The sequence below is a fragment of the Aythya fuligula genome, chromosome 4 (assembly GCF_009819795.1).
Source record: "Aythya fuligula isolate bAytFul2 chromosome 4, bAytFul2.pri, whole genome shotgun sequence".
NCBI classification, from domain to species: domain Eukaryota; kingdom Metazoa; phylum Chordata; class Aves; order Anseriformes; family Anatidae; genus Aythya; species Aythya fuligula.
In genome coordinates this window covers 862478-889335 of record NC_045562.1, presented here as the reverse complement: position 1 = coordinate 889335, position 26858 = coordinate 862478, and the positions used below count along the sequence as shown (strand labels likewise).

The following is a 26858-nucleotide window of genomic DNA, read 5'->3' as shown; positions in this document are numbered from 1 at the left end:
TAAAAACCTCTGTTGGGCTAAGAGATTTTTAAACAAAATGTGAACTACCATAGGGAGTTTGTCTAGGTGCATGGCTGTAGTGCTTTTGCAATATGCTCTTAAGGTCAGGTTTGCCATTTTGTAAAGACACAGCTTAAGGCACAGCCACAGTCACAGCTGTTATGGATACACTTGCTTATTCAAAATGGACCCCAAAATTGAAGATGCCAACTTTCAAAGATGTTTTTAAGGAGATAGATCTAGGTACTTGACTAGAAGCATGGGAAAAGGGGCATGCGATAGGAAGAGCCTATGATTATTCCATGCTAACAATTTCCTGTTTGTCTGATCTAAGATGGAACATTCTCTTTTATTTAATTTATTTGGACCATTAACTGCTTTTAATTAAGTAATTTATAGAGCATTTAGTTGGGCATTATTTTGAGGTTTGAAATGTGAAGAATTATTAAGGTGAGAATAGTGATAAAATAAGCAACTTGGGCCTACTTCTCTTCAATTTTTATAACCATTTGTACTGGTGCAAAATAAACAAGATTTTTTTTTTTTTTTTGCTAAATTGAATAGATTAGGCTTGAATAGATGTCAATAAAACACAAATCCCAAATTGATTTGAAATTCTACCATTATTTGGTAGTGTTCTATAAATAATTTATTGTGCTATAAATGGTTAAACAAAGTAGCATAGAAAGTCTGCTAGAAGCTGGAAGTAGATGCCAGTGTGATGGAAGACAGGATTAGAATTGTATCAACAATAGAAATAATTAAAAACATAGGATACAGTTCAGTAGAGAGAAGTGAAGGGTAAGATAATCAGGAATAACCAGTTAAACAAAAAGAGGATGAGAAACCAGTTGGTTTCTTAAATCTGAAGGAGCAAATCTGGGTAATGGATCAGAGCTGAATGAACTTTAACAAAATCATTTGTTGAAAAAATGAGGAAACCTGCACTGATATTCCTGAACAGGTCTGGAGCCTACAGTGCATACTACACCAGGTCTGTATTTCCTACAGCATTGCAGCTGAATGCCTCATTTTGTAAATAGCCATTTGAGAAAGAGTTGACTCGATCAGATGAGACTGCAGGAGGGAAAGAGATCAGAATTCTCTGTCCACAAAACAGTAGAGTGACAAGAAATACAGCAGCAGTCTTCCCAGACAGCATAGACTGTTGGAGAAGAGAAACAAATTCTGAATGCTCGTGGTGAGCAGTATGAAGTATATTTCTCTTGTAGTCTGTATAAAAAGTAGCAGTTATAAATTCCAGCAACAAATATTCAGACTGCAGACTAGGCAAAAAAAAATCTAACTGTAAGTACCATGAAGTCTGGCATGGATTGCCCAGGTATGTTGATGCATCTCTAGCACTGCATGTTTGTAGGTTTGACACAATGTTAGGGATGGCATCAGGATGAGGATAAGTTAGACAATTTGATTAGTTCTTTTTGATGATTCCATGGTAAGGTTCAAGGCCATAGAAAATCATGATGTAGTGAAAAAACACCAGTATCAGTAATCAAGCTCATACCTGTAGATTGGAGTATGGCATGGTATATGCATGTGTGTAGCTCTTCTTCACTTCAGATGAGCAAAATTTGGCCTGATCATTATTTTAAAAGGAAAAAAAAAAAAAAAAAGAAAGAAAAAAAAGAAAAAAAGACCACAGATTGCAGACTAAGCTCAGAGGCCCAAAAGTGTGGTGTGCACAGAAAATAAAGGCAAGGAACATCCTGCAAAAATACAGGCTTTTAATTTGGAAGCAGTGTATGTATACAGCACAACATTTTCTATAGCCATTAGTATTTGTAAAGATTAGCTTGCCTTAGCAACCAGTTCTAAAAATGGAATGCAAGCTCACACTACCTTCATCATATCACATCCAGGAGGAAGTGATTTTGTTACTGTGCAGGCACTTCCACTGTATTCATTACAGCCAACTGTATCAAATAAGCGTGCAATAGTATGGGATGGCATTTCCTTTTCCATAACATTTCCATAGATAGGAGAGTGTAGCTAGTAACATATTCTCTAAGGAGATAATAAATCACCTCTTAGGATTTTTTTAACAGTTAAAATCTCCATCATTTTCCTATGATACACAATCACTGGGAAACGTGGATGTTGGAAGTGTTGCTTCTGCATTAGTCTGCAGTGTTCTAATTTCCTCTTCCTCCTGTATCTTTCTCTGTTTCACGTGCGATCTGCATAATGTCATTGGTGTGGATGCTATCCAGGAAGGAGAGTGACTGGCTTGTATCGTGGAACTGGGATGGCTCCTGGCACCAAGGTACCTGGAGAGGAACACCACGCGCTGTGTAACAGAGAGCTGAAGGTCACTGTGCAGCCACGGTGCCCACATCTTTTGGTCCAACAATTCCAGGTAAAAATGGTCCATATCATCGAGGCCCTGGGGCGGGTCCAGAGCAGGGCTACGAAGCTGGTGAGGGGCCTGGAGCACAACGCCTGTGAGGAGCAGCTGAGGGAGCTGGGGGTGTTCGGGCTGGAGGAGAGGAGGCTCAGGGGAGACCTCATACTCTGCAACTGCCTGAAAGGAAGGGGTGGGGAGCTGGGGTCGGCCTCTGCTCACAGGTAGCTGTGATAGGACCAGAGGGAACGGCCTCGAGTTGTGCCAGGGGAGGGTCTGGCTGTCAACGAGGAGCCACTTCTGCTCAGAAGGAGCAGCCAGGCCTTGGGGCAGATTGCCCAGGGAGGTGGTGGAGTCACCGCCCCTGGGGGTGTTCAAGGAGAGGCTGGACGTGGTGCTTGGGGACAGGGCTCAGCGGGTGGCGCTGGTGGCAGGAGGCGGCTTCTCCAGCCCGCCTTACTCTGACTCTCTGCTTCCAGGCCCCGCTGCCCTCAACCAACATGGCCGCGGCCGCTCCTCCGCCACGGCGCTCCGCCATTGGCAGAGGGGGCGGAAGTGACGCGCGGTCGGGATCCCGGCGGCACGGCACGGCACGGCGCGGCGCGGCGCGGCCCGGCGGGGATGAACAGCCGCCTGCAGGAGATCCGCGAGCGGCAGAAGCTGCGCCGGCAGCTCCTGGCCCAGCAGGTACCGACGGGCACTGCCCGCCCCGCCCCGCCCCTCCCCTGCCGCGCCACGCGCGAGGGCCCCGCACCCTCCCCACGCGCAGCGGGCGCGCGCAGCGCCAGGTGCGGCCCTGCCGTAAACGGTCGGCGGCGGCCGTTGGGAGCCGTGTCCGGGGCGGCGGTGTCCGGCAGGGACTCGGGGCGGTGACCCGGGCGTCAGCTTGTGCCACCTCTCCTCCAGCTGGGAGCCGAAAGCGCGGACAGCATCGGCGCCGTGCTGAACAGTAAGGATGACCAGCGGGAGATCGCCGAGACCAGAGAGACGTGCCGGTCAGTATCGGCCTGCCCCCGCCGGCAGCAGGCAGCCCGCTGTGCTTTGTAATGCTGGCAAACGGGTAGGGGGGATCGCTCTGCAGGCACCAAAGTGAGGGCATGCCACTTACGGATAAACATGGAAGTCGGGGTGAAAGGCAGTGCGTTAGTCACTCGCATCCGAACTCTTAATGAGATGTGTACAGTTTGGTCAAAACCTCTAACATCAGTTCACAAATCAAGACTCTTCTTGTGTTAGAAAGTTACTGTGAAGCTGAACTGAGGTGTTATTTTAGGCTATGCTGCCTGTGCTGTCCCACAGCTCTCACTAAGAGCAGTTACAGTGCAGTTTAGTTTAAAAGTTCTTACGGTTTGAGAGACGGGTTCAGTTAAAAACCAGGATGGAGTAGCTGGTGCTTATTGATTCTCACATGTAAGTAATGCAGACTTTGGGTGTGAGCAGGCCCAATTTGCGATAGGTACTGCCTCAGCATAAGCTGTACCTGTTAGAACAGGAGAACAAGGAGACAAGGTAGCTGTTGTCAGGAGTCCTATCATTAGGAAGTTGTACTCGTGTCAAGTATTCTGAGAGGGGAACAACTTCCCCTATGTGAAGTTTCAGAAGCACTTCAAACTAATGGAAGCAGGCAGCTAAGACAGATCTTCAGCGATATCAGAAATGTTCTCTCTGTAGTGTCAGAAGCTGTTTTATGTGAGGATTTTTATGCATGTTTTTAGGGCTTCTTATGATACCTCTGCTCCAAACGCAAAACGCAAATATCCAGATGAGGGAGAAGCTGATGAAGAAGAGATTGAAGAGTATAAGGTAAGACAAAAAGGAAAAAGTGACTTTTTTTTCTCTGGTGCTCGTGCTTCCCTGAGAGGTGCAAGAAAGTGTGTGTATGTGTACACGTATAAATACAAATAAATGGGATGTGTATAGGTTCTTTAAATACTCATGAGGGCTGAAGTAGTTGCTAAGCCATTCTCCATCATATTAGAAAAGTCGTGGTGGTAGGGTGAAGACCCCAGCAACTGGAGAAAAGGGAATATTACACCAATTTTTAAGAAGGGTTATAAGGAGAACTTGGGAACTACTGAGCAGTCAGCATCACCTCCGTGCCTGGTGAGATCATGGAACAGATCCTCCTGGACGTTACAACAAAACATGTGGAAGACAGGGAGGTGACCAATCTAGCAGCCTTTTGCAGTGGAGTGACTGCATCAATGGACGAGGGAAGAGGTACTGATGTCATCTACCTGCATTTCTGTAAAGCTTTTGATACAGTTTTCCACAGTATTGTTGCAACTAAATTGGGGTGATGTGGGTTTGATAGATGGGCTGCTAAAGAGTATATGATGGTCTGCATGGCCGTGTCTGGAGAATTATAGTCAGCAGCTCAATGTCCAACGGGAAGCCACTAATTAGATTGGTGCCCCCCAAGGGTCTGTGCTGGGGCCAGCGCTACTGAATACTTTTATCAGTGATGTAGATGGTAGGATTGAGTGTGCCTTCAGCAGGTTTGTGGGTCACAGCAAGCTGAGTGGCGCAGTTGATACGTGAGAGGGAAGGGATGCCATCCAGAGGGACCTCGTGGACTTCCCGAAGTTCACCGTGGCCAAGTGTAAGGTCCTGCACCCGGGCTAGGGCAATTCCCGATGTCAGTGTAGAGGTTGAGAGCAGCCCTGCAGAGAAGGACTTGGGTTACTGGTGGATGAAAAGTTAGATATGAGCCAGCACTGTGCGCTTGCAGCCCCAAAAGCCAACCATACCAGGGGCTACACAAAAAGCAGCATGGCCAGCAGGGTGAGGGAGACAATTCCTATCCTCTGCGCTGTTCTTGTAAAACCCTACCTGGAACAATGCATCCGGTTCAAGATGCATCCACAGTACAAGAAGAACATGGATGTGCTAAAGTGGGACCGGAGGAATGCCACAAAAGTGATCAGAGGGTTGGAGCACCTCTCTTAAGAAGGGTTGAGAGAATGGGAGTCGTTCAGCATGGACAAGGCCTCTGGGGAGACCTTATAGCAGCCTTTCAATATATAAAAGTGGCTTTTAAGAGGGTGGGAGAAAAACTTTCTAGCAGAGTATGTGGTGATGGGACAAGGGGCAGCAGTTCTAAACTGAAAGAGGGTAGACGTAGGTTAGTTGTGAGGAAGAATTTTTTTCGTGATGAAGATAGTGAGGCACTGGAACAGGTTCCACAGAGAAGCTGGCAATGCCCTATCCTTGGAAGTGTTCAAAGTCAGGTTGGGTGAGGCTGTGAGCAACCTGGTCTAGCAGGTGTCCCTGTCCATGGCATAGCATTAGACTAGATGATCTTCAAGGTCCCTTCCAACCGAATCCATTGTATGACTTCTGTGATACGTCCTTCAGTAACATCTTCCTTGGTATTTTCCACTGCAAAGACCTTAGCCAGCATGGTTCTCTCCAGATGTACTTTAGGTACGTTGCATTGGATGCTCACCAGAACCTGGTGTTTGGAAGTTCATTTAGCACTGCTCCTTGGAGAAGGTGGGTTCAGGTGGTAGTGCCCACAGGGAATGACAGAGTGCCGCTGCTGGTTGGCTTGTGTGGGAAGGAGTGGTAAAATGTGCATGGCTACACAAAAAAATCTTGAGCAAAATTTGTGTCAGAAGAAAAGCCTGCACGGGTCATTAGATGAGGTATGGGGAAGCTGAGGGTGTCTTCCAGCCTCCCTGCCAAGTGCAAAATAATGCTGTGTTGTATGAAAGGACGAATGAAGGGATCTTAAGGGAGGGCTAGTATGAGGCTTGGTTCAGGGTATACTTTAGGTGTCAAAAATAACCAGGGAAAGTTCAGTTGGGGTGGAAAAAAAAGCCTCCATGGTCACTGAAAAATGAGTGGTTGTCAAACTCTCATGCCCTTCATTTTTCAAATAATCTTCCAAGTGCTGTTTGATAGCTGTCTTGTTTCATATCTAATGTAGTACTTTGGCTAACATAGTAGAGGAAAGAGGTTAAACAAAAGAACAATTATGATACAGCTGTCTTTCTAATTTGCTTTGTATCTTATTGCAGCAAGTGTCTTCCCTCTCCTTTTTTTTTTCTTGTCCTCATAATCTTGCTTCTGTGATTATGTAGAATCAAGCTCAGTTTATTTACGAGATATAATGTCTGCTGTTCCCCTGGACACCTAAAAATAGATACATTTATTTTTTTAAAGTGAGGTTACATTTGTCTTCAGTTTTATTAAGCTTTCAATAGTACTGTCTTATTAAAACCAGAAGTAGATATATGACAGGACATTTTTGATGGCTAAGTGTTGAGGTCTATCTGTAAGTAGAAAGACATTTCTTTTTTAATGTGCTAAGTGGTAGTCTGTAGATCTTGTTTAGCAAACCAATTAAATCACTGTCTTGAAAGGATTTTCAGAGTGCACGCAATATTTGTGAAGTGCTCACGAGCACATGGTCACGTGTGATCAGTTCATATTTCTTCATACCTTATCCATTTTTCACCAAGTATGTGGTTAAACAATTTTTTGTGTGTAGGTGTGATATATGTGGCTAAGTCACTTCAGTTGTGTTTAGCATATGAATCTTATCATTAACATGGAGAAACTTACCCTGAGGTGGGCTGTAACCACTTACGGAGGGGTCAAGCTCTTGCTATGTTGTTGGAATTGGAAAAATAGTAATGCTATCTCAGATCAACTTCAATCTGGCCGATGAATAGATTTATGGAACATGAAATGCACAAGTTGAAAATCTATAATGGAGCCATCAACTGCTTTTTGCAGACACTGTTAATTCCATTTTGGCAAGGAGATAAGAACATGGTAAAATCCTGTGTGTTTATATAACCTTTTTGTTAGTACTTTGAGCAAGTTTAAATCTAGTCTTGTAATATGAACTGGTCTAAAAATCTAAATACTTAGGTTATCAAGCCTGATTGGATTGAACTTAATGCATGTTAGAAGAAGCAATAGTAGCCTTAGCTACCAGCATTCCAGACAAATTTTACAAATGTGTCCATTTTGTTAGTAAAATTAGAGGTAAATATTTTTGACGGAAAGTGACTGGTACATCTGTACAACCCTGACTTGCTGAATTGTTGGGTTCTGCATGAAGCAGTCAGTCAGTCCTTTGTAGGCTTTTTCATTATTGGGAGGAAGTCTAAGAGCAGGATTTGTTGTGAAATTTGTTTGTTGAAGAAAATTTGTTTGTTGAAGTGTGTTAATCTCAGCCAGTTAGGAACTTCTGATGCAAAGAAATGGGTTTTTGTTTGTAGAATAAATGTTAAGTTATAGTGGTGGTTTTTAATAAGCTTTTGTCTCATATGAAAATAAACGGCTATATAGTGAAAAAGAAGATGGGATGTTTTTCTTGGTAAAATGCCAGGATTTCTTTTTATGGTTGAAAGAGTCAAAAACTTGGCTCCTACAAGTAGAGGGGAAAAAAAGAAAAAGAAAACGACCACGGACCCAGAGACAAGGCTGTGTTGAGTCCTGTCCATAGGTCTGAGACATTTCCATTCTTGATTCTTTTGATTATTTGGAAAAAACAAAACTCAAATGTAAGGAGTTTTTGCTCTTATATCAGTATTTTGTAAATTGTTGCATCTGAAGTGTTACGTTTGTTTAATTTAATGTCTCCCGATTAAATGTTAGTCTGCATGAAAAGTTCTTTTTGAAATCTGTTAAAATCCCAAATTTATAATCAACTTTTTATGTCACAAGAATGTTGTGAACTGGAAGGAGATGGAGCAGTTAAATGAGGCGGGATCTTCATTGATTGGTAGTCTGTGGTGTTAGACAAGTCCTTTGCATCTCAGTTTTATCGTGTCCTCAATTTGACACTCGTATATTTTTAGCAGTGCTAGCTGTCTGACAGTGTAAAATACAGTATTCTTTTCATAAAGAAGAAAGGGAAGGCAGAAGGGGGTATTCTTCACGAAACTAGAAGAAATCTATTGTAGAGCCTAAAAGAAAACAGATCCTTCTGTCTGATCCACAAGGCTGTCTTTACAAGTACCAGAAGCAAAGTAGGATAGAGAAATAAAGAGTATGCAAAAAGAATAAAAGTTTAGTGGAGACGAAATCAAAGTAAAAGACTATTTTCTATTAAACCTTTGTAGGTCTTTCAGGCTGCCACAGTAGCATCCAGCTGCATGTGAAGCTCCTCACTGTCTTAGTTGCATGTCGTGGAGCAGTCTGCTTGTCCAGCTGCCTGCTGGCAGATTGACTTCTGCCTGGAAGCTGGGCTCTGCACTGCACACCACAGAGACGGGGGATGTGGGACAAATGCTTCGCTATCAAAAATGAATAGTGGAGATTTTAAGGTCAGAGGGTTCAGCTGTGGTTCTGAAGAACTTGTACAGAACTTGTGTTTTTGTCAAACCGTAACAGTTGTGCCAGGATTAGTTTGAGCTCCCTAGCCTGTAACTGAAAGTGGTGGGTACTAAGACTAGGCTATCTGCTGCCCCTCCCAGCGTGGCTGCAGGCTTCTGGGAGCTGTGATGCTCCATCTCTCCCCTTCCCCAGATGTAAACTTCATCAGTTTTGCTTGTACCTGTATAAATGTCTGCTGTCAACAGTGTCCTGTGGCAAAGAGGCCCAGAGTTTTACCTTTTTGCTAAGTACAATATTACACATCCTTCGAATTTGCTGTCTGCAAGCCTGATTTGATACTTTTTTTCACTTGGTTTCTGCAAGCAGTGGTCTGTGAGCTTGGAATGCCTCCTTGTCATTGTTCGGGATGCCGAAATAATCTTACTCTGTTGAATCTTCCTAATTGCATAATGTATCTTTAGTCATCTGAAAACACTGTGCATTTAAAAATTGTGGTTAGCTTTTGTTTCCCCAATTTAGCAACAATAAAACAAATTTGTAAATCCAGTACAAGAATGTCCTATCTTGGACTGTTGTTAATTTCATTCTGTATCTGTTTATATTGTGCTTTGCCATTGGAAAGTTCATGCCTTTTTCTTTGCAGCTGCAAGATTATGTTTTTATTTATTATAAAGGCATAAAGAGGACTGGCATGACTCAGAAGTAGGTATGTAACAAGTGCTTACCACCAGAAGGCTAAAATTTAGAGGAAAATGGGAGAGGGAAAACAGGTGTTATCTTACGATCACACAAGCAGAATTTAGTAAAACATGAGCTTTCTGCTTTTTTTGTTTTTCCCCTGAATAGCACTTGCTGGTGTTTGTCTGCTGTTCCTTCATTTTACTTGTACATACTACTGCTATTTCTGATAATAATATTTTTTGGGGGAAGGGGTCTGGTTAAGGAAGACAAAAAAAAAAAGTCTGTTGCCCTAAGTTACTCTTTTTATCTAACAAAGTAACTGGGGAGATGGGGAAGAGAGGGAAGTCTCTGACCTGTTAATTTTGTGAGGCGTTTCAGAAGTTGGTTCTAAGCTCCAGGTTGGAAAGAACACAGAGCTTACATGTGTTTCACAATTTTAACAGCTGGAGGGATCAAAACAGGGAGAACAACTTGTTCTGTTTTTTTGACAAACAGCTTATTTACTATAGGGTAAATGCAAAGACAGTAAGAGCCTCTTCTATGCATCTTTTGAATTAACGTGTGGTGGTGGGGGGGAGTTGTTTTCTAAGAGAAATCCGTCTTTCTTAAGAAATTAAATGTCTATCTTAAAATGTCTTTTCTTTGTATTTCAGCCTTGACACAGCTTTTCTCATACAAAGCAGTATATTAACTGATTAAGTTTTCTGTTGTAATCAGCAGTGTATGAAAGAGTATGTGAATCCTACTCAAATATGATAGATGATGTTATTCACTGGTTCTCCAATTTTATTTACATATAATGGACTCTTTCAGAATTAACAGAAAAAACAAAGTGACATGAAGAGTCTCTTTTGTTTCTGTTCTCTCTGAATACTGCATTGGAAGTTCAGAGTGTGTCAGTATGACAGATCTCTGAACTCAAGAAATCTGTTGAATGGACAATTGGTGACATTAACTAGGGAAGAAATTGTGATAAAATTCCTCCTTCCTGCTCATTGTGAGACTGACAAGTAGGAAGTTGAAAGTTACTTTTCAAAAAAGTCCAAATGAAACGTGATTTTGTACCATGTAGTGTTTCTTCATGGTGTGGACTATAACAGATCTATACACGTATAGGGAGATGGTTTCAGCTGCTAAGGTGAAAAAGATTGTACTAATGAAGAACTTCAAAAAAATCTATACCTCACTTTAGTTCAATGAGTGAAAAAATGTTGGGACAAAAATTGAAGTTCTACACCTTGTAAAGCACAATCTACACTATTGGTGTCTAGAAATGAATGGTTTCTTATTTTAGTCACCTGACCCCTTTTCAGTAACCCTGTCATCAGTGGTGAGAGGCAGAGCTTTTTGGCTACAGGTTATTTCCTCCTTCACCCCCGATACAAAACTGTTCTTGAACCATTCATGATGCACTGTTACAAGAGACTTATGTTTGTAAACAGCTCGCTCAATTCATTAAGAAGCAGAATCATAACAAGGAGAGATACAGCATGATCATATGCACCTCTAAAATCTGCTTTGTTTCCCAGGATGAAGTAGAGCTGCAGCAAGATGAAGAGAACCTGCCCTACGAAGAAGAGATTTACAAAGATTCCAGTACCTTTCTGAAGGTGAGCAGTTTGCGCAGTTAGAACTCTAGTCAGAAACGGTGTAGCTGTGTTAAACTGTTTCAGCAATTTATTACATTTGAAACACAGCCTTAAAGGTTGAAGTAATAAACTGAAATTCACAGGTTCTCCTGAAAGATGTAAGAGTGACAGTGAGCAGTAGTAATGGGGAGTCTGATTTGGGAGAAAGAATGCAACAGTCTCTGATAGTTTGGCTTACAAAGGCATGTTGAAAAAAAAACCAGTTACTTTCTCTTTTATCAGACTAATGCATGCAGTGTGTGTGTTTAGTTATATCACTGTAGTTCTCACTGAAATCCTTTTGTTCTCTAGGGTACTCAGAGCTTAAATCCCCACAATGATTACTGCCAGCATTTTGTGGATACAGGACACAGACCCCAGAACTTCATCAGAGATGTTGGTATGTCATACTAACTGATTGATATTACCTCATTTTCTTCACTAGCACTTTGGTTTTTTTCCTTTCTTGATTTCTCACAGTTACTGGAAAATGTAGATATGCATGTATGTACTTCATTGTTTTGTCCCTCTGTGCATACATATCAATGTATAAATTCATGTGAATGATTTTTTTTAATCGTTTAGGAGAATATTAACCAGTCTATCTTGGGATTTTATTTGAAAGTATTTAACCAAGAAAATATTTTTAAAACTAAGCTTGATGAGGTAGATGAGTTTAATGAGCAGATTTTGAAGTCTTTGGAAGTGTAACTGACTGACTTGTAGTTCAGCTGTTCCTGGGATGTATTGTCTCCAAGAATGCATGTAGAGTACAGATAATACTGAAGTATTCAACGTAGTAAGCAATATGGATAATATTTACCAGCTAAGGTTTGTAACTTCTGACAACTCATTAGAAGTCCCAATACATTACTGCATTTAGAGGATGTAATTTTTTAAGTTCATGTTTATCGGATCATTTAAGGGCTTGTTCTTGAATTCTTAATTTATTAAGCCCAAATTTAATAGTTCCAAAATCAAGGGTCCTGTTTGGTCCTGTTTCCCAGAATGGGTGCGTAGTGGTTACGTGCTTTAAAACAAGGCAGGACACTTCCCTGTTTACAGCTGTCTGCAACATTTTATTCAGCCCATATTTTATCGTGATTACAATTGTCAGGGAAAGAATGTTGTGTATAGGTGCCAGCCTAAAAAAGGGTTGTTTGCCTATTGACGCAGTTGGTATTAGTTTTTCTTCTCTCTATTTTGTGAATGCTTCTGTAAAGCACATCAGGTTGTTTAGTATTAAAACTGTTTTGACTCAGTTATTTAAAAAATATCTTAATTTAAAAAATACCTGGGCCTCACAGTTACACACTTGAGGTAGTTGTACATTATTATTGGAACTGAGTATGTAAAGAGTGGATACCAGCCCATGTTATTTACTCTAATTTCTCTGCTGCATAAAGAATGGCATATTGGTTAGCGTAAGTCTTCTGCGTGAATGCTGAGACTGCTTGGGTGCTAGTTCAAAATCGGATGCTATGCCGTAAAAAACTCTAGGGGAGGTAGTGGTCCCATAATACCAGGGAGAGACACTTAGCATCCTAGAGAATGCTTTTGTTTTGTGTTGTTTTGTTTTAAACAATTAAAGTTATCTTGATTGAAAATTCTTTTTTATCTGTTGCCTAGCTGCTGGTAACCAGCTTCCATTTCCACTGGTCAGGAGTATTTGACTTCCACTGGAAGGAACACAGTAGTGGATATCAGAACAACATGGTGGAGTTCTTAAGATGTTAGGGATTTGAGGGAAGAGATGAAAATAATTTGTGATTTCTTATACATAAGTAACTGTGGAGACAGCAGGGATGCATACTAACAAATTCTTTTACCACTGTAATGCCTAGAGTTTGGAGTTCAGAAGTTTGAATTAAAGGAGAGGAGTCTGTTTTTGTTTTTCTCACTCCACTGAAGTAGTAAATGTGAATGATCATGAGACTTTGTAAATAACTCTAAAGCTGCTTGGGGACTGGGATGGTTACCTTTTCAGCTTCTGCTGATACTATTGTTAAAAATAACAGAAATATACTCTTTCTGGCCACTTTTTTTGGAGGGGAGCTGTAGTATACTGATTTATTTTTATTTTTTTTAGAAACGTTTACTGCAGAAAACCTAATTAGGCTTCTCCCTTGTGAGTTCAATACATGTAAAAAGTTTGAAAATTAGCAATCATAAAGCTAAGTCTTGAAATCCAATAAATAAATATACCCATGTTCAAGTCTCCACAACTTAGCTAAGTACTAGATCTCTGTATAAGGGGCTGAAGGGAATCAGCTACAACCCAATTGTTTCTGTAGAGATAGTCCTCAAAGATCAACTAAAACAATGGTGGAAATTAGTGTTAATTATATCTTAATATGAATTTATGGATGGGGGAACAACAAAATAACTTTCTTTCATCATTCTTCCACTATTCGTTTAAATGAAAGATATTCCTTCTTATAAAAGGAGTTGTGAACTCTTGATCAGTGTGGTGCTTTAGAGAAGATTAGAACATGGACACTGAATTCATTAATATCCAGCTGCATTAACCATAACTAACTGGGTAAAGGCAGAAAGCTTTTAAGTACTGAACAAAAATCTTCTTTGAATGGTGTGGTTTGTTTTAACAAAAAATAAAATAAGGCTAAGTATTAACATGTTGACTTCATGTTTTCTTCTTCTTAGGCTTAGCAGATAGGTTTGAAGAATATCCAAAACTTAGAGAGCTCATCAGATTGAAGGACGAGCTGATATCTAAATCTAACACTCCTCCCATGTAAGTGTTCTTGTGGAAAATATCTTTCTTCTCCAGACTGGTTTGAAGTTAGCTGTCTGCTTTGTAAATTTCTATCTTTAGCACCTGCTCAGAATTTACATTTTCTATTTCTGTTTGTGCATACAGATTAATTGAAACTTCAGAAGAATAAAATCAGTTTGTTTTCATTAATCTATGTGTTTAATGCAGTATATAAATTTCCTTCCAACGTGTGATTATTTACAGCATGTGAAGCTTTATTTTTTTAAGACTGAGCTGCCAAGTGATTGAGCTGCAGGTTTTTATTTGGGAACTGAAAGGAATGTACCGTATGATCATTAATCTCTTTGTATTGTGTAGTTTATGCTAACAAGAAAACCTAAAAATTGGCCTCAGTGTAACCTTAGTTGTTCTTTTAAAAGTGTTTTTATATAATATTCAGCTTAGTGTCTATTCATTCTTAGTGTCTATTAATCAGATGTTACTCTGCAGTTTAAGACCAAAAAAGTTTAGGTTGGCTGGAAATAATTTGTCCTATTAACTTCAAATTACCTCTCAGTTTTTTGCTGAGAGCTAGATGCAGTATAAGCATGCAGCATGTTACTCCCAGGAGTTTGAACCTATCTGAATGTGAACCTTATGCTTTTAAAATGCAATCCTAATCTGTACTCAGAAAAACAGCATTATTTCATAAATTATATGAAAAAACTTGAAGGGGTTGTCTTCAATTGAGACACACTAAATTGAGACACAAACTGTGTAACCCAACTTGGTATTTTGAAATTAGATGCATTTTTGCATGCTTAGCCTGAAAACAAAAAAAGGGAAAACTTGTAATCAAATGCTACATTCTGATAGCAGTGAATACATTCACAGAATAATCATCTCTTCCAGATTTATTTTTGGGAGGAAGGGTGGTGGTAGTCTGCTAATCAGGCGTTTTGAAACTAAAGGTATTGGGGGAACAGGGTATCATTGTTTTGGATAGTGATACAACAGTACCTAGTGGGCCAGTGTAGATGCCAGGCATAAGGGTGAGTTTGAGCTTATTTAAGTAAACGAACTTGTTAGGGAATTATGCTTTTACTACATGGATAGAGAAATAAATTTATATTATGTGAAAAGTAACCACATTTCCAGTATTCAGAATCTTTTCAACATAATATAAAACAAATGCCAATCCTAAAAATATGCCACTTTTCTGAAGTGAAGCAAACCAGAAGTCTGTTAGCCTGTTAGTGAGTTGATGTTTAACTCAAATGTTGATGTTTTCTCCTATATCGTCCATGGAACAGCATCCAGTCTAGGTTAAGCAAGAATGCTTTATGCATCTTCCTTGTGTTTAGTGTGTTTAAGCTTTCGTGAACTAAATGGGAGTCTCTGCTCTTAACTTGCTATGCAGAAGTGTTGTGTGGAGTCTGAGTTTCAAAGCACTGTTGTAACTTCTCCAAGCAATTGATTATCTTTTGTTTAAATAGGTACTTACAAGCAGACTTGGAAGCTTTTGATATTAGGGAACTGAAGTCCAAATTTGATGTGATTCTCTTGGAACCACCACTGGAAGAATACTACAGAGAGACTGGCATTACTGCCAATGAAAAGTGCTGGACCTGGGATGATGTAAGTGTTTTTCTTGCTATGGAAAGGATTTCATACATGTACTTAAGGATTAGTTTGAGGACTTAAGTTGGTAGCAGAATGTTTTAGAGATGTGTTTAAAGAAAAACGGGATGTGTTTCGAAACCAAAAGTCTAGATTCTTATAAAAAATAATTTTTATATCATACGTATGCCTACAGTGTTTGTGTTAAAAGACATTTCTTTCCCCGAGGAGTTTAAGGAATTAGAAATACCATTTTATTTTCCCTGAGCCTGACGGAAAACTTAAATGTACTAAGTGGATTTTCTGTCTACTCCCAAATTCAGAGTTTCCTTTTCTCTTTGATTTTTGCTGTTGAAATTCACAATATCTCCACTGTAAATAATCCCTTGTTTCTTTAAATTCTTGAAGAGGTTTCTAAAGTATGCTTTTTAACACATTAATCTTTCATCAAAAGAGTAGATGAGTATATGTCACTGACATACCTTCTTTCTCTGAAGTGTTGGTTAGGTATGAAATTTTAACAATCCAATTGTAATCTTGAGAAGCCTGACAAAATAGATCAATCGATTATGATTTTTGTCTTGTATTTACATATTCCTTTACTACTTAGTCACCTCAAAGGCTTTTTGAATAAGGAGAAATCTCAGCGTGTAAGATGTGATCTTTCTCAAGATCAGTGTAGGTATTTTTGTTTTATTGAACTTCAGAGAACTGAGTTGCAGAAAAGATTTAAAAATTGTTCCAGTAGTAACGCATGTGGATGTAAAGAAGAAAACAGTCAAGACTTAGTGATACATAACTGTTTTATATCTGTACCTTTTCTATAAAGTCAGCTCTAGAAATGTAGGGTGAGGCCTAGAGGCCTTGGGGTACTGAATCTCATTAAGCACAGCAATTTGATGACACAAAGCATGCTGACAAGCTTAAGTATTCCTTCACTTGGGCATAGAACAAAAAATCTTGTAATGCTAATGTTGAATACCAGTAAAGTGGTCCTAGTCTATATACATGTATATACATTTTACCCATTTATAAACAAAGAAACCACAAGAAAACAGAGCATTTCTAGTAGTAGAGCAAAATAGCTGATTAAAAACTGTTCGAGTAACCATGTCAGGAATCCTTAGATTCAGGCATGTTGGTTGGAATATACAGTTAATAAATACATATCATTCAGAGACCCTGTTTGAGACGTATGCAGACTGTGTCTGTGTTAGCAGCTGATTTGTCACAATAAAAGTGAATCATTGGAGTGAAGCAGCTGTAGTGGAGATTTTTCTCATCTGTCTTCTATGTAGTTTGGAGGGAGGGTTATGTGGGGGACAGCTTCCTTGTAGATTAGATTGAGTTTGTCTCCTAAAGCCAAAACCTGTGAGTATGTAACTTCACAAGTGAATCAGTCAAACTAATCAATCAAGTGAACAAAATAAAACACAGTCCACCTTAAAGGAATGAAGTTGAAAACAAAGGTATTCATATCTGTAATAATAGGTTAGGTGTTAAGGAATGTTAAGGACATATTAAGGAACAGGTAGCTTCTGTGTTAGCCATCCCGTTATGTCAGGAAAAAAATGATGCCTGGCAGTGTTGTCTGACGGAAAAAATATTTTGTCCTTACAGAAAATCTAGAAGTTTTTTTTCTTTTTTTTTTTTTTGAGTAAGGAGTCATCCTCTTAGTCATGAGTTGTATCATCTTAGACTGCCTTCTACTGCATTATTTTTCTTAACAGTGGTGCTTAATGAAGCTATGAAGCTTGATTTGATGTGTTGGCAAGTTACAGATGAATCTCTTCAATTTGTACTGAGAAACAGCTGTTTTGCATCTGAAGTTATTTCATCCTGCATGTTTCTCATTTGTTATTGGTGAACCACTGTCCTGATAAATTCTTACTTTTTCTTTTTCTGAAAGTGAAAATGGAGAGAATGTCTTTTCTATATGATAATAGGAATAAGGCTGTGTGTATTTTTTTTACTATTTTTTATTTTAAACATGTTTTCATAAGCTTCATACAAGTGACTTCAGGGCTCAAAAGAATCAGAGTACCCCTGTTCTGTTACTAAATCTTTTTACTACCAAAGAATGATGCAATTAAGCAGTGGTTTAGGAAGAAAGTCACATGGATTGTACTAGTCTTTTAAGAATGGAATTTTATGTACAGATAAAATTTATGCTAAAAATAACGATCAAGCTGATCATCAACTACACTGAAAATATACACGTACTGATAAGTTAACTTGCACAACGTGCTTTCTGGAAAACTATTTTAAGAAGATGGCCATAAAGATAATGCTATCTGAACTAACATCTTTAATTAAAAGTGCTTTATGATGGTTTCTGTGATAATGCTTCAACACTTGTTAGCTATTTATCCTGATATAATTAGGGATTATATAAAAAAAAAAAAAGTAAATATTTAATTCAAAAACATTTTATTATTAGATCATGAAATTGGAAATTGAAGAAATTGCTGCCCCAAGGTCATTTGTGTTTCTATGGTGTGGATCAGGAGAGGGTCTGGATCTTGGCCGAGTGGTAAGACAATGTTTTAATTCAATTTATCAGGGACATGCTTAAAAGTTTATTTTTATCTTTGACTTTCTCTGTATAGAATTCTCAGCTGCAAAGGCTCAGAGATATTTTCTTACTCTGGTAGAGGATATGTAATTTTAAGTGGATTAAATACATTTAAGTGGATCTGGCATTAACTGTTTTGATACTAAAATTTTCCAGATGAGTTGCTGTGACTGTGCAGAAGCACAATTCTTTCATGACTAGAAAGCTGTACTGCTGTCTTGTTTTTTGGTGCATGCATGTTGCCACAGGAACAGGTTGCCATGTTTAATGCATTTAAATCAATGGTTTTTAACAAGTCTTAAATTTTCTTTTAGAAATGTTCTTTCTAGTAGAAATGTGCTGCTGTTTCATCAAGTGGGACAGAATTGTGTGTGTGGCACTGTTAAGCAGATCTTCTCTTCTGTAGTAAGCTGTGAGGTTTTATTACCCTGGAAGATCTTGGATTACTCTAAAGAGTAATCTTCGTGTATGCCAGGGTAGCACTGCTTCTTGTTGGGGCTGGTGGACTAAGAATTTCCAGTATGCTCTTATGTTGAAACATTCTTTTCTTAGTTTGAGCAGTGTTTTATTAAAAAACAATACAATGTTTGTTAAAAGACAGCGTGTGGTTAGTAATCTGTTGGCTTTATCACCTATTTTTCATTCTGAGGTTGGTTAAAGTAGCTTTTACACATATGTATGATTTTGGTCATGGACTTGCTTATAGTAGCTGGGCAGTTCTTGACCACAGCCATATCTGAAGGAGCTTAGGTCTCTAATGCTGGTTATAAATAGGTATAAGATAGTAATGATTTATAATTATATTTATAATTATAAATTATTATAATGCTAATTATAAATAGGCTTATGATTTCTTTGTTTGTTTTTAAATATAGAAAAAAAGGACACAAAGCGATAGTAAAGAATCTTTATAGAATTTTATTTGGATGTAAAACACTACCTGATTGCAGGTATTAGTGGAGACAGGGCCAAGGCAGCTGTTGTTTTGACTAGTTCTGATTAAATTTTTAAGCGTCACGAGGTTAACAAAAAAATAAAATATGTGTGCCCAGTTCAGTAGGGAGTCTGTGCTGTGCTGTCAATATCTATGGTTAGATATTAAAAAAAAAAAAAAAAAAAAAAAAGGTGGTATGTAGACAAATCTGTGTGTGTATAAATTTTTTGTTTTGTTTTGACAGCTTGACAAAGCATAGTACAGTCATGCCAGTGAAGTGGTTCATTCATCTGTGACATATTTCTCTTCCAGATAACTTTTAAGAAAAGTCAAGTATCCGTATTAGTTTTCAGTTTAGGTTACTTTAGTTTTTGGTGTACTATGAACTGTTTTGTGTCCGTAACATGTAGTGTCTACGCAAATGGGGTTACAGAAGATGTGAGGACATCTGTTGGATTAAAACAAATAAGAACAATCCTGGAAAGACGAAGACACTAGACCCTAAGGCTGTTTTCCAAAGAACCAAGGTAAAGGTTTGGCTACATTCCTCTGTTCCCATTCTGTCCCTTCATGCTCATCGAACACCTGGTGCTCCACAGCAGTTGGTGACCTGTTTTCAGGGAAGTGGATACCAAGGCTTCTTGGCAAGAGTTCTTTTCCACAAAGTGCATTATGTGAAAATATTCACATACAACATATTCACAGAATGCGTGATGAACTTCTGTCCCCTTCTTGACTTCACTCAGCATGAAGTATAGAAGTTTCAACTACGTTTAATAATGCATTGTAGATTTCTGTTAGAATATTCTAAATGTGATAATTTTGATCCTCATTGAAATGCAGATGGCTGAAGACAGTTTGTAGATTGAGGGAACAGGAACGAAATCCTGAGAGTGAGAATGGAAAAATGTATAGAAAATTCTACTGTACATTGTAGTGTTTTTGTCTTCTGGGTCATTTCAGTCATGGGTGAATAGTAAATGAGCACTATTAGTAAAACCTTGTATAACACACAAGCTTCTTTCCATACAAGAGGGGAGAAGAACATCTTTTGGCTGGAATTAAAGCTGGCAGAAGATCTTGGCTGAATTTGATGTCTGAATCTTTAAAACTGTAGATTATAAATTGATGTAGTCAATCTATAATGATGAAAAATCACTCTGGAAGATTGGCTAATGGTTCTAAACACATATATTCAGGTATGTGCCCTGAACTTGAACCAGATGGAAGACTGTCAGGGACCATAGTTTAGTCAGCATCTTCCTGAAGATGACTGTCATGCACAAGTGACAGAATCAGTCAGCTTGGTTTAAATTAAGGAGTTTCATAGGCATGTGTTGTAGATGATGTGTATTGCAAGAGATGCAGAGGACAAAAAAAAAATATTCTGATTTAAGAGACTCAAATGTATATTATTCAAGACCTTAGAAAAAAGTTAATAGGATTAATGAATTATTTTGTGTATGCTGTAATATAACTGTGGCAGTTTTACTGAATGCAGAAAGTTGGCTGATAGTTTAAAGTGTCTTTAACCTCTGGACTCATTCTACATTCATTAATCATTCATTAGTGTCAAGCATCCTCTGCCCTGTCTCAGATTTGCAAGCTTTAAGAAGTATAAACTTCCCTTTAAAATCTTTCTTTGACTTGCATTTACATTAATCTGAAATTTGTTTGAAAGTGTGTTGTATTAGCTATAAATATTTGTAAGTATAAATACTGTATGTTTATTGTATACAATATTGCAAATATGTGCAGCTTGCTCATGAGGGAGAGACGGATTTGGGGGGCACTTCCATGTCTTAGTGGAGGAGAATAATTTCTTGTATTAGGGAATTTCTCTGTTTATTGAACAACGGTTGGGCTGAGGTCACTACTTATGTACTAAACATGGAAAATTCAGCTAGATTATTTTGACTAAATAGCTCTGTTGTGCAAAATGTATTTACCAGTGATTACAGTAGCAAATACTGTCCATCTGTGTTTAGTTCAGGCATCTCTCCAGATGTAGGCTTTGTGCTGTGCTACCTGTTGTAGAATCTGCAGTGCTAATGAGTGATGTTCCATTTATTATGAAAATAAGGTGTTTTGGATAGTTCTTCTAAAGACTAGAATCATGAAGTTTTGCTTGATGGGTAATTTATTTAGCAGTGTTCTAGCTTTTTATTTAGATAAATATAATGTCCAAAAACCATATAGCTTCCATGCAGTTGATCAACTGCATACATTTGATAGGTCACCTATTCTGCCTTTCGTATTTATTCACTAACTCTTAAAACCCTTGCCAAAAGTCTGTAAATGATTACATACTTTTGTCTACATCTTCTTTAGAGCTATCTGGTGACGGTTAGTAAATCAGAGTTTTATGGTATCAGGGAAAATAGCTCATTTGAGGTTTAGTATTCCCAGAAACAGAACTCTGATATTAATATGTAGAGCCTGCATTTCATCCTGTTAGGGTGATTTCCTATTCATAGGAATAGTACTAGTACTACGTACTAGTGAGTTCCAGAGATCTATAATGTTCTAGAGGAAAGGAAAGCAATGCTTGTTACACTTAAAGTACATTTTTAATGTTCACAGAATTGACTGAGATTGTACTTATAGCTTCATAGTGGTTTTACTTTTTGATGCAGCGATATCTTTTGGAAAGGAATCTAAGGATAAAAGCTATTTTCATAACAGATATGATATTAAAAAAAATAGATCTGGCTTTCACAGTTTTGTGACTGAGAACTTTGGGAATTGTTTGTATGAAAAAAAGGTAGGATCAGAATGCTGATACAATAAACTGTTCTCTTGCTCTTACCTTTACCTTGCGCTTTCTTTTCTTATGGTGATTTCTCAGCTTTTCCAGCTTAAAGCGGTTCTAACTTTGCTGTAATTGAAGAAGTTCAAATATCTTACATCATCCTCTGAGTTCTAGCACTTCATAGCATGTATTTCACCAAGCCAGGTAACTGGTGCTCTCTCAGCTTTGTTTTCAAACAGCCTTTTTAGTAGCTTCTGCTCATTCTGTTTTTCTAGTTCATGCTTCGGACTCTTTCTGTATGGCAGTGAGATGTACTCTGCCTAGAATTTACTTCCCTTAACCCATGGGTGCCTGTGCTGTGGCAGCATGTGACGGGTGCTCTTCTGTGTTGTCTGTGTGTAGGAGCACTGCCTCATGGGCATTAAAGGAACCGTGCGTCGCAGCACAGATGGTGACTTCATCCATGCTAATGTAGACATTGACCTGATCATCACAGAAGAGCCTGAAATTGGCAACATAGAAAAGCCTGTAGAGATTTTCCACATTATTGAGCATTTCTGCCTCGGACGACGACGTCTTCATCTTTTTGGAAGGGACAGTACAATTCGACCAGGTACCTGTGATGTTTATTTTGTCAACTAGTTAAATTTTAGTTTACTTCAGTAGCCCTCTTCTGTTATCTAAGACCACTTGATAGGTTCTGGTGGAAGCTGAGACAGTAATATTTAGTCCTTCTGCACTAGCTGCAACTTCAGACAGTGCAGTGTAGATTTCAGTAAACCTTTTGAACAAGTTGTGGCATGAGCTAAAGTGTTTGTCCATCCTGGTGACTTTTCTGTAGGTACAATCATTAGGAAGTGAGAAGCCTGCTAGATGGAGAAATTCCCAGGTTTCCCTACCCTTCTGTTCCCAGACAACTAACCAGCCTGATGTTCTTCAACAGAGAAGGACTGAGGTGTCACTGTGACAGTATCAAAGGGACTTTTCCATTAGTGGCAGTAGCATTGTATGGAATTGTACCAAGTGATATTACGGTTATAATTTCTGCTCTTACTATTATGTTTAGGAACAAGTCCAAGTCACAGATTCGGGTACCACTATTTTCTGTTTTGTTTTATAAATACTCGTTTTTAGAACTAAATACTTACTCAAACAATAAAAACGATCTTCAGGCTTTTGTGCTCTCCATATCCTAATTGAAGGTAAATGCTGAAATTGTGCAGTATTCTACTGGAATACTGAAATGTGGGTTTTTTGTCTTTCAAAGTCAGATTCTGTATATGTCGTTCCTACTAAACTTCAATTTTTTGGACTTAATAGTGAAGTAAATATCACAGCAGCTGTAAAAATTGAGATGTCTTTATCATGTGCAAGACACAGCAACAGAACTCTCTGCTTGTAAAAATCATACCAGTGTCCTACAGAGGTTTCCAGAGGTATGTCATAGGTCAGAGAATAGATTTCAAGGAGGTCTGTGTTTAATTTATGTGAAGATCTGTCAGTCATGAATCTGTGTTGTTTGGAAACTGTGACAACTATAATTTTTTCAGAAATAGCTTATTTTTTAACCAATGTTTTTTCACCTGTTCATGTGTTTAATTCATCAGTGAGTATAACAAAATTCATCTGAGATTTCTTTTTCCCCACATGGCATGTATTTACACCTCAGGAGTGTGATTTCTTTTTCTAAACTGATTTTTAAATCCCTCTGAGCTTGGTGCTAGACCTGTTGTCGGTATCTCAAGAGCTAGTGTCTTACACTGGGTCCTTCATTTAGTATGACAGATAACGTGGAAATACATGGATTGGATTGAATTGTACTGCATTTTATTTGTTTAGGTGGTCAGGCTTTCCAATTTGTCATGTATGATGAAGTAATTTTGCTGCAGGAGAGTACAGGCTACAATAATAAGATATATCTGGACACAGTTTTTGGCTTTTATATCAGTTGTCAGTGCCACTAGTCCAACGTGAAGTACAACACAATGGACCCGGTTCTTTCAGTTATCAGTGGTACTGGAATAGGGTCCCCGGGACAGTGCACACGGCACCAAGGCTGCTGGAATTCAGACACAGGCATTGATTTTTGGGTGGTACTGTGTGAAGCCAGGAGTTGGACTTGATGATCCCTGAGGGTCCCTTCCAGCTCTGGATATTCTGTGATTCTGTGGGTGCTTGAGGTGACTTTGTACCTGATGTCATGGTAGTGTAGTTGTGCTTTACACGCTGACAGGTGCTGTGAGCGTTGGTCTCTGAACAATGAATAGTAACAGCATGCCCATTTCAAAAATAAAGGAGATTGGAGGATGGAGAGGTAAAAATGCTGTGGTTTCACTTGATTGAGATTCTTCTAGCAGTTCTGTATAACACTGTTTTCTACCAAGTAGAGATGAATGGTTTGGATAGCAGAAGGGAAATGGATACGAGTCCAGCCATGGTCTGTTTTACAAAACGTGAATGTTAATACCTATGATAGAAAAAATACTGCTTTTTCTTTTACTGTGATTGGAAAAAGTGTTATATCAGTAGAGGAACTGTAGGCAATATTGCTTAAGTACATATCACAGTACTGTTTTGGTTTTGCTCGCACGACTGTAGATCAGTGAGAGTAGTGGTTATTAGCCTTTCCTATTCTTTGGCTTGCCTTTGCTTTGAATTTTCATGGTGATGTCTCAATGTGGTTTGTGCGTTTTTTTGTTTTGTTTTTGTTTGGTAGAAATACATTGTTTAGACATTACTTCAATGCTGTTGTAGGTGAATTCTCATAAGTTAGTGTCACAATGTCCTGTCTGTCTGGTTCAACATTTGTATTTTTAAATTTAGTGGTTATCCTGCTATTAGGTTGTGTACTTTAAATCCCTTTATTCTTTGGGAAGTTGGCAGAGCATGGTGTTTTTTTATTGATTAACGCTTTGAGTATAGGACTACTCAATTTTGAATTTGTGAATCTCCATAGTGATCTGTGAAGTATGAAAACCTAAGCAAATAGACCTTTTTTCTTTTATTCTTGTTTTCCATATTAGCATGTTGTGAGACTGCTGAGCCACATTCTTCTTCATTAAAATGATGCAAATGAAACTTAAATTTCCGGTGACATTTTCAAGTGGTCAAGCCTTATTTTAGGTCCAAACCCAATTTTAGTTTATATTCTGAGGAGATAGGCATTTAAATCAAGTATGTTCCTTCCTCCTTGATTCACTTGGTGAAGCTGAAGTGCTCACTGAACGTTATGTTTGTACATAAACAGGTTGGCTTAACTCTTTATACTCTGTTTTCATCTCATGGGATTCAGCAGCATTGATATTTTGCTGTGTTTTCAAATGTGTGCTTACTGAATGCTGTGCTCCTGGCTGCAATGTCACAGTTGGTTCTTGGAGACAAAGTTAAGCACCTTTTACAAAGGGGGGAAAGAAGAAGAAGAGATTATCTAAACTAGATGAATTTACTGGTCTGGTTTACAGTGCAGTCCCAGAGGGGCTGGAAAATGTAATGTAAGAACAAGTGAAAAGAACCGGGAAAGTGGTATTGTAAAACCACAGCCTGAATGTTACATATTGATATGGGAACCAGAGGGGAAAAAAAAAAAAGCAACAAACCCAATCCAAAAAGCCTGTACAAATGTCAAAGTAAAATCTTAACTTTTCAACAACTGTGGTTTTTCAAGAGGTGACCTCTTCATCCTGTCCGGTACAGATGACATGTAGATAACAGTCTGTCCCCATCACTTGTGGTGGCCTTGAAGCACGAAGTTAGTGCTTTGGTTGACTCTGCTTCTATTCCTTAGGCTGGCTGACTGTCGGACCCACCCTCACAAACAGCAATTTCAACGCAGAAACATATTCTTCATACTTCACTACTCCAAATTCCCACCTGACCGGCTGCACTGAAGAGATCGAGAGACTTCGGCCCAAGTCACCACCACCCAAGTCCAAGTCCGACCGGGGTGGTGGCGCTCCAAGGGGAGGAGGGAGAGGCGGCACCTCAGCAGGCCGAGGAGAGAGGGGCAGAGAGAGGAACAGAACTAACTTCCGGGGTGAGAGGGGAGGCTTCAGAGGGGGTCGTGGAGGTACCCACAGGGGAGGCTTCCCCACACGCTGACGCCTGCTAGGAAATCACTTCTTCCCGCAGTCCCTTGCCTCATCTCCAAACCTTTTTCTTAGTCTTGTTTTTGCTAAAGTGAATTATTTTGAGGACTCAAGCTAGATGACTTTTTAAATTGTTTTTGGTGCAAGCAGTTCCGAATACTCTGCCTTTTAGTGACTGGCCTGGCACATCACCTCACTTTGCAGGCAGGATCCTGCACCTGATGGCACTAAGCTCAGCCTCCCAATGGCTTCTGTTGTCAAAGCAGGGAGCACCATCTCTTCAAGCCATGCACAGCACTGAAGTGAAGATACTTGCTGTTCCCTTATGAAACTTGCAAGCTGTGTTGTTTGTTTTTTTTTAACTGTCACTTTCTCCAAAACATGGATTCCTTTTCCTTCCTTGTAGGTCCAGGTTGGGGCTGATGTGCATTAATAGGATGGAATGGGCATAAAATGCAGTTCTGAATTGCATGGCAATAGCAGACTTATTCTCTTATTCATGGAAGAAAAAGTACTGTGTCTATACTGTTTTAACTTCTTTTAAACCAAGGAGCAAACTGAATAAATAGAATTCTATTTTTTCTTATTTGGTCTAATTTTCCCAAATTATTCCTGGGAATAGGGAACAAGTTTTAATTTTTCCTTTGTGAAGTACATGCACTTGCTTTTGATGTCAGTTGTGGGGAGAGTGGTGATTCTGTGCAGTCACATGTTGTACTTTGTGAAAGCAAGAAGTTGTGCGTTTATATCCAGTCCAGAACTTGTACAGGTCTGGATCGTTTCTTGAGTAGGGATTTTCACTCAGCCTCTGGCAGTAATAGCCTTGTTCTTTGGTAGGGAAAACCAGTCCCACTGCAGACCAATTGCAATGTTTGTAGTAGAAAGACCTTGTTAGAGGCCATACTGGAAATTGAGGTGATGTGAGGTGAGTGAGTGCTTCCTGAGCATAAGCAGCTGAACAAAGAAGGTGCAGTCATCAGACTGAGCACTTTGCTTTGCTTGTGGACCCCACCTGCATTGGGAATGGACTGTTGGTGATTAGCACTGGAGAGCAGCATCACAAGAAAGTGCTTCACTGCGGTATGTACACTACTTGTTTTCAGCAGAGCTGCAACTCTGAGCTTCCTGGACAGTACTTGGTAGAGTGAATGAACCTGACTGTTGGCATCTCAAATTCTTAGGTATGGATTTTGGAAAATTGGCTCTTAAGT

The 26858-nt window shown here is 39.1% G+C and overlaps 1 protein-coding gene across 1 annotated transcript; it reads left to right on the top strand.

The window, feature by feature from the left end:
• The first annotated feature begins 2938 nt into the window (after window positions 1-2938).
• On the top strand, window positions 2939-26233 carry METTL14 (methyltransferase like 14). Its single transcript, XM_032187014.1, has 11 exons — window positions 2939-3049; window positions 3269-3357; window positions 4078-4165; window positions 10867-10947; window positions 11278-11365; window positions 13630-13720; window positions 15178-15319; window positions 17742-17834; window positions 19221-19337; window positions 21965-22175; window positions 25347-26233. Exons 1-11 carry the CDS (start codon window positions 2984-2986, stop codon window positions 25658-25660), a joined length of 1380 nt encoding a protein of 459 aa, XP_032042905.1. The 5' UTR covers window positions 2939-2983; the 3' UTR covers window positions 25661-26233.
• Window positions 26234-26858: the final 625 nt, after the last annotated feature.

Coding starts and splice junctions, on each gene's coding strand:
- METTL14 (XM_032187014.1), top strand. CDS start 2,984: ATGAACAGCCGCCTGCAGGAGATCCGCGAGCGGCAGAAGCTGCGCCGG. Junction 3,358..4,077: donor GAGACCAGAGAGACGTGCCG/GTCAGTATCGGC, acceptor GCATGTTTTTAG/GGCTTCTTATGATACCTCTG. Junction 10,948..11,277: donor ATTCCAGTACCTTTCTGAAG/GTGAGCAGTTTG, acceptor TTTGTTCTCTAG/GGTACTCAGAGCTTAAATCC.